The sequence below is a fragment of the Melitaea cinxia genome, chromosome 29 (assembly GCF_905220565.1).
Source record: "Melitaea cinxia chromosome 29, ilMelCinx1.1, whole genome shotgun sequence".
NCBI classification, from domain to species: Eukaryota; Metazoa; Arthropoda; class Insecta; order Lepidoptera; family Nymphalidae; genus Melitaea; species Melitaea cinxia.
In genome coordinates, this window is record NC_059422.1 from 41,483 (window position 1) to 49,979 (window position 8,497).

The window sequence follows — 8,497 nt, forward strand, 5'->3', positions numbered from 1 at the left end:
TTTTGTAAGTACAAATAAAAATAAACATTAAAACAAATCGAATGTGTATTCGTTTTTCCTTTAGATTCTTACGTAATAAACCTAATAAACATTAATCAAGGGGGAGGGGGTCGGCCTATTTTTATCTAGGTATTTTTGTCTGTCCTAAGCCAATATTCCTTAAGAGGAAAGGGCAGCTGAGAGCCTTGAAAAATAGGTATTTGAATAAAATGTTCCTGTCTCGCTGTATGTTGCCGCCGCGTGCCGCGCGCGCCTGAAAGAGACAACGACAGCTCAGACCCTTTTAGGTACCTATATAATTATTGACCAAAACAACATTTCGGAGTCGACTATTTTCTCCCCAAAACATGCCATTTTTAATTTTTTTTATGTAACTAAAAAAGACTTCTACTATGCCCGAGCCCCTATGTTCTCGATTTTAATTATTTTCTCTAATCGCTACATAGTATAAAATAATTGTGTTTGCTCGCAAACGAAAAAAAACCGACTTCAATGACATCGACGAGTAGTACAACGTAGATCGACGAAAAAATAGTCAAGTAACTGCGCGTTATCAAAGATAACTCAAAAAGTAGTAATCAGATCTCAATAAAATTTATATGTGACCACATGACAAACATCAGCTTTCGATTAAATTAAAAATTATTAAAATCGGTACACCCAGTAAAAAGTTATTGCGGATTTTCAAGAAGTTCTCTCGATTTATCTGGGATCCCATCATCAGATCCTGGTTTCCTTATCATGGTACCAAACTAGGGATATCCCCTTTCTACCAAATAAAGAATTATCAAAATCGGTACACCCAGTAAAAAGTTATGTGGTATAATACAACGTAGGTCGACGAAAAAAGCGTCAAGTAAAAACGCATTATTAGATATAGCTCGAAAAGTAGTAGTTGTTGTTGTTGCTCAAATAAAATTAAATGGGACCAAATGACACACACCATCTTTCGATTAAAACAATTTTTGTCGAAATCGGTCCACCCAGTCGAAAGTTCTGAAGTAACATACATAAAAAAAATACAGTCGAATTGAGAACATCCTCCTTTTTTTGAGGTTGGTTAAAAACAATTTAAATAAATATATATAAAAAAATCTAAAGTTTAAGAATTCCGTTCTAGCGCCATCTAGTAATTAGTTTGCAATGTAATACTATCAATATTAATTTAACAATCTTTGTAGTTTCTATAGTACACGCTAGGTGGCTCTGTTTTGTCGAGCTGTGAACGTAGTATATAGTTATTATAAATATAATTTTATACGTCTGTACGTTTTCTGTAAGTTGTAAAAAAATCCTTTATTGTTTCACTAGCGACTCGCCCTGGCTGCGCACGGGTGCAATGCTGATACTAAATATACTACAGAATGTCTTTATTTATAGTGGGAAGCTAGCTTATAGCATGGTTATTAACATAATAACAACATTCAAATATGCGTCGTTAGATTACACGTTGTTACTGAATGCGTTGAAGAAATAAAGGTTCACTGCTCGTTCCCCGTAGGTGATAGCGTGATAATATGTTGCCCATATGTTGACCCGACTTCTTAATAATATTCGTGCCAAATTTGAATTAAATCCATGCAGTACTTTTTGAGCTTATCCCGGACATACATACAGACAAACAGACAAAAATTCTAAAAACTATATTTTTGGCTTCGGTATCGATTGTAGATCACACCCAAGTATTCTTTTAAAAAAATATTCAATGTATAGTTTTGAGTTTCCTACCATTTTATTATATGTAAAGATTATTTTGTATGTCAGGAAAGAATAAATTATCCGTAAGAACATGATGTATTTTGTTAAATTATATTAGACTATAGACTGTTTACATACCGAATCTTCAATTCCTTTATTACTCTTTACTCTAAGTATCCATTCTAATAAAAATTGAGTATCATAATGTAACCTATAATTTCTTATGTTAAGCTAAATTACAAAAACTAATTGAAAAAAAAAAAACAAAAACCAACGTCACGCGGTGTTCCCAGGCGGTCACCCATCCAAGTACTGACCGCGCCCGACGTCACTTAACTTCGGTGATCGGACGAGAACCGGTGTATTCAACGTGGTATGGACGTATAAAAATTCGTAACGCGTGTCATATGATCCGTAAAAAATTTATGAGATCACAGCAAAATAATACTGTTTTCAAGCAGTATTGTGTTCCTGTTGGTGAGTAAGGTGACCAGAGCTCCTGGGGGGATTGGGGATTGGGTCGGCAACGTGCGTGCGATGCTTCTGGTGTTGCAGGTGTCTGTAAGCTACGGTAATCGCTTACCATCAGGTGAGCCATGCGCTTGTTTGCCGACCTAGTGACATAAAAAAAATGTAACCACATCATAAACATTGGCTTTCGATTAAATTAAAAATCATCAAAATCGGTACAACCAGTAAAAAGTAATGCGGATTTTCGAGGGTTTCCCTCGATTTCTCTGGGATCCCATCACGAGATCCTGGTTTCCTTATCATGGTACCAAACTAGGGATATTTCCTTTCCAACGAAAGAATTATCAAAATCGGTTCATAAACGACGGAGTTATCCCCGAACATACATATAAAAATATATATGTATATATACATATATATACGGTCAAATTGAGTAACCTCCTCCATTTTTTGAAATCGGTTAAAAAGATAATAAGTAAAATTAAAAACTGTTTTAAATATAGACAGACATGAATAAAATACATTTATAACGCAAACGATAAGATAATCAATTATCTAGAACTGTTTGATCTCGAATCTCCAAATCGTCACGTCCCCGTCACTTGAGAAACAAACGGTCCGAGACGATATTGAATAATTTATAAGTGACGTGACTCATGTACTAATGTACTCCGCGCTGGGAACTGTTGCCGCTAAGATGTCCCGGATCTTGGTCGCTTATGTACTCATTGGTATTCTGAAGGTGAATATTATTTTACTTAATTTATAATCTCATTAATTTCTCACAGTTTCATAAATGTTTTTTTCTTAATGAATTCTTTCTTCTTCACATTACTTTTTGAAATGGAACCTACGAAGAAGCTCTGGGTACCTTGCTCGTCACAGAATCACATTATTCATGAGTAGTTGAGGTTCTTGTCCAATCGGAATGCTCCAAATTTTACTCAGCAAGATATTTCATACTCTTCCTTAAATCATAAAACATGTCACGAACACGATCACGAATCAGCCTGTAACATCCCATGGGTCCCTGCTCCACTGCGGGTTGGCGGATATATTCCCTACTATAAGATGGACTGGCAATCTGTAATACAGGTCTCCTAGTACAGTCGCCAGTCTCTCACACAGATTTTGCTTTATTGTTGAAATTTGTATTTTGTGTCTATTTTGTGTGAGAAAAAAACAAATAAATATTTTATTTTATTTATTTATTTATAAGTAACAATCGCTATCAAGTGTTATATGATAACAGCCGGGACCGACAGCTCAACGTGCTTTTTGACGCACGGTGGGGAGACTCACAAGAACAGACATTCAAGCCGAAAAGAAATATTCGTACAAACACAAATATCCATCCCGAGCGTGTTTTAGTCACCTATGCCCACTATTACACTAGAGCGGTTATTAAATTTAAAGTTAATCAAGGTGAGATTATTGTAAGTCGAAAAATATGCGCCTAGCTAACAGCAAATTGTATGACTGTTTTTTTTTTTTCAGAATTCTGTGTCTCAAACAACGTTTAGTACGAGCTTTGGAACTAACCAGGCGCTTGGCAACGGCCTGGCAGCCAATAATTTAGTTGCTAACAATCCTGTAGCTAATGCAATTGCAAGCAATATAGTTCGTGGGAATGCTGTAGCCAACCAATTGGCTTTTAATAATGGCATGGATACTTCTCTTGTCAATTCCATAGCTGGCAATCCGATAATAGCGACAACTAATGTTGCAAATACTATAGCTGGAAACAATGATGCTGCTATTAATGTCGCTGCTGAAAATGCTGCTTTAAGTCTAAATGGCTTGACAGTAGCAGGATTGCCAATACCTGGCGTTTCTCCAGTAGAAATCGGCGAAGTTGCTGTTAAAGGAGAACTGCCAGTAGGTGGTTTAACAGCCATAGCTGGTAATGTGCCGGTGATTGGCTACGTAAGTTTCGAGGGTATCTTGCCAGCCGCCGGGCTCGTGAGTATCGCCAGCAACTGTGGATCCAACGACCACGTGGTTCATTAGTATTTCTGTGATCTAATGTAGTTTAATATGTAATTTATTTTGTATTTATTTAAATCTTTAATATAATAAAATATTTATTGTTAATCCTAAATGTTCTTTTATTATTCCTTGTGTTTATTATAATATTACTCGACTAATTATAGATTAGAGATTTGCGAACACTTTCTTTTGACAAGAAATCAAGAAAAATTATTTATAAGTTCAGAGTATTGTATGTCCTCAAATAAATAATTGTGTTTGCTCGCAAACGAAAAAAAAAACCGACTTCAATTACATCGACGAGTAATACAACGTAGATCGACGAAAAAATACTTAAGTAACTGCGCGTTATCAAAGATTACTCAAAAAGTAGTTATCAGATCTCAATGAAATTTGTATGTGACCACATGACAAACATCAGCTTTCGATTAAATTAAAAATTATTAAAATCGGTACCCCCAGTAAAAAGTTATTGCGGATTTTCGAGAGTTTCCCTCGATTTCTCTGAGATCCCATCATCAGATCCTGGTTTCCTTATCATGGTACCAAACTAGGGATATCCCCTTTCCAACTAAAAAAGAATTATCATAATCGGTACACCCAGTAAAAAGTTATTGCGGATTTTCAAGAAGTTACTTCGATTTCTCTGGAATCCCATTATTAGATCCTGATTTCCTTATCATGATACCAAACTAGGGATATCTCCTTTCCAACAAAAAAAGAATTATCAAAATCGGTACATCCAGTAGAAAGTTATGCGGTATAATACAACGCAGGTCGACGAAAAAAGCGTCAAGTAAAAACGCATTATTAGATATAGCTCGAAAAGTAGTTGTTAGATCTCAAATAAATTTAAATGGGACCAATTGGCACACACCATTTGTCGAAATCGCTCCACCCAGTCAAAAGTTCTGATGTAACATACATAAAAAAAAAAAAAAAAAATACAGTCGAATTGAGAACCTCCTCCTTTTTTGGAAGTCGGTTAAAATAGATTAAAATTATATTTGAAAGAATTTTTGTAAAGCAGATTTATACGTTATTATATCTAGAATGAGACATTTGAAGAGAAAAACTTGAGAAATATCGTAGCAAATATAAAATTGACTGAATTCAATCACTTAAACAATAATTAGGTTGTCAAAAAAATAATCATAAACCCTTGACGGTTTTAGTCATAGCAGTTAAAAATCAAAAGGGCGAATTATTTTCATAATCGATATTGGAAAAAAAAATCTCAGAATCAGATCGAGTCTTGTGGAGAAGCTCCTGCAGCTGAGTCACTCATAACGATGTACTCATACAAACAACAAACAGCTGAAAAATATATGAAATAAATGTATTTGAAAGATGAAAGATTGAAAGATGTATTTGAAACTAGTATTTTGGTATTTTAAGCTTTGTACAAAAACATACGTGATTTATAAACGGGGGGGGATAGTCTAAAACCTCAGGTTGTCTAAAAGTTGCTAAAAATATAACATTAATAGTGAACGACAATTATGCATTCAAAAAAAAGTGCGTAATAAAATTGTAACTCTTAAATTTTCGACTGCGATGAGCAAATATTTCCTGTCTAGGTTAGATATTCGCATCTGTGAGAAAATACCACAAAGCATTTTATTATTGACTAGCTTGTGCCAGCAACTTCGGCCGCGTGGAATTTAACAAAAAAGTTATTGTTCAGTTCACAGAGTTATAAAATAAGTAAAATTCTAAAAAAAAGTAGCCTAAGTTACTCCTTAAAACATCAACTATCTGCCAGTTAAAGCCCCGTCAAAATCGGTCCAGCCGTTTCAGCTACGTCGCGAGCGCATCTACTTTATAATAAAACGAAGTTTATTCAAAATAATTGTATTTGCTCGCAAACGAATAAAAACGACTTCAATTACATCGACAAGTAATATAACATAGGGAGACGAAAATATAGTGAAGTAAATACGTATACGTTTACGTTATCAAAGATTACTCAAAAAGTTGTAATCAGATCTCGATGAAATTTAAATGTGACCACACGATAAACATCAGCTTTCGGTTAAATTAAAAATCATCAAAATCGGTACACCCAGTAAAAAGTTATGCGGTATAATACAACGTATGTCGACGAAAAAATAGTCAAGTAAAAACGCATTATCATCATCACTACATAGTATAAAACAAAGTCGCTTTCTCTGTTCCTATGTCCCTATGTATGCTTAAATCTTTAAAACTACGCAACGGATTTTGATGCAGTTTTTTTTAATAGATAGAGTGATCGAAGAGGAAGGTTTATATGTATAAAAACATCCATTAAATAGTGGAGAAATACTGTTATTTTTGAGTTTTCTAATGTTATGTCGTAAATAATTATTATTTTTTTCGCTTAAATTGCAAACGCAGGCTAAACCCTACGAGATTTATCAAAATAATGTACTAAGTATTGTACACATTGAAAAGGTCTACAGAAAACTCCGCGATGGTATATACCTATCTCTTATGGATATCACACAATAACATTTTTTTGTCATTTACTTTTTACGACAAATAATGGCTAATTTTTGAAGCGATTTTAACCAATACAGCATTTTAAGCCTTATCTAATTAAATACCTTAAATACATTGTTGATTTAATATAGATCTATATGGCCCTTTACAGCATATGATTTCAATGAATATTTTCGAAGATATTATAGATTTAAAAAATTGCGGGAGCGTTAGCGTTTGCAACGGTTCCGTCCGGCCGGGGCGGCGTGAGCGTGCCTATAAGTATAGTATAAAAAGTAAATAGTATGATTCATTTTTAGAAAATGTCGTTTTATCCTTGTTTACTTGTGCTTGCATATTTGTAAGCTCGTTAATTGTCTATAAAAAATTCGTCTAGAATATGATGTAAAATCAAACACATTTTAAACTGAACGAAACGCTAGCGCGATTTAAACGGCATCTCATGCCATCTGTTGGTAGATATCAATAATTATGTAGTTCTAATGTGCTTGCTTTTACACTTTGTAGGTATGTCTGTGGGTATGTATGCATGTATATGTGCATGTAACTATGTATGTATTTAAGTATATATGTATTTTTTTATATCACTAATTTTGAATGTATATATAGCAAAATAAGTACTAGATCGTTCAATAAGTCCCGAGACTAACCTGGAAATGGCGCATATATTAAAAACTCTTTTGATTTTTAAAAAGTACTGGCTATCAATACAAGAATATGTGTCAAATTTTTAAAAATGGAACAATAAAATTATTGATTTTGAAACATTTAAGTGACGCTACGGTTGTAATTTCGATACAATGGAAAAAAAACGAGTTTCGCGTGTTGATAAAACAATGTTTTTTAATGGGAAAAAATACCGTTGAAGCACAGCAATGGCTTATAAAATGTTATGCAGGATCAGCTCCCTCTAAAGCAACCATTTGTCGGTGGTATGCCGACTTCAAATGCGGTCGCATGGACACCAATGATGGGGAACGCTCAGGTCGTCCAAATGAAGCAGTGACTCAACAAAATATTAACCAAGTCCTCAATATCGTATTGGAAGATCGGAAGGTAAAAGTGCGAGAGATAGCCGAGATAGTGAAGATTTCAGCTGGTAGTGTTTTCACTATTTTAAATAAAAATTTGGCCATGTAAAAGCTTTTTTCTAAGTGGGTGCCGCGTTTGCTTACAACTAATCAAAAGGTACAACGTATCAATGATTCAGAGCGATGTTTGGCGCTGATGAATCATAATAAAAAGGATTTTTTACGTCGGTATGTAACAATGGATGAAACCTGGATATACCATTTCACTCCGGAATCCAATCGACAGGCAGCGGAGTGGAGAGCGGCTGGTGAAAGCCGCCCGAAGCGTCCAAAGACTCAGAAATCGGCTGGTAAGGTTATGGCGTCTATATTTTGGGATGCGCATGGAATACTTTTCATCGACTACCTTGAAAAGGGGCAAAATATAAATAGTGACTATTACATGTGCTTATTGGAGCGATTGAAGTACGAAATTGCGGATAAACGGCCTTACATGAACAAAAAGAAAGTGGTGTTTCACCAGGACAACGCGCCTTGTCACAAGTCCGTGAGAACGATGGCCAAAATTAACGAATTGGGCTTCGAATTGCTTCCTCATCCCCCTTATTCGCCAGACTTGGCCCCCAGCGATTACTGACTGTTTGCAGACCTCAAAAAAATGCTTCAGGGTAAGAAATTTAACCCAAATAGTGAAGTTATCGCAGCAACGGAGGCTTATTTTGAAGCCAAAGACAAATCGTTCTACACACATGGGATAGAAAAGTTAGAAAAGCGTTGGAGGGACTGTATCGCTCTTGGAGGAGACTATGTTGATGAATAAAAAT

General features: G+C 35.0%; 1 protein-coding gene and 1 non-coding gene across 2 annotated transcripts; one reads left to right on the forward strand and one right to left on the reverse strand.

Moving 5' to 3' along the window:
* Positions 1-1,966: 1,966 nt before the first annotated feature.
* Positions 1,967-2,085, reverse strand: LOC123668015. Its single transcript, XR_006745508.1, has one exon. It is a non-coding gene; the product is annotated as a 5S ribosomal RNA (ribosomal RNA).
* Positions 2,086-2,833: 748 nt separating this feature from the next.
* Positions 2,834-4,270, forward strand: LOC123667923. Its single transcript, XM_045601752.1, has 2 exons — positions 2,834-2,911; positions 3,667-4,270. Exons 1-2 carry the CDS (start codon positions 2,834-2,836, stop codon positions 4,177-4,179), a joined length of 591 nt encoding a protein of 196 aa, XP_045457708.1. The 3' UTR covers positions 4,180-4,270.
* Positions 4,271-8,497: the final 4,227 nt, after the last annotated feature.

Bases quoted from the DNA above. Each gene is read 5' to 3' on its own strand.
- LOC123667923 (XM_045601752.1), top strand. From the start codon at position 2,834: ATGTACTCCGCGCTGGGAACTGTTGCCGCTAAGATGTCCCGGATCTTG. The intron at 2,912-3,666 runs GTGAATATTATT...TTTTTTTTTCAG, and splicing joins TACTCATTGGTATTCTGAAG to AATTCTGTGTCTCAAACAAC.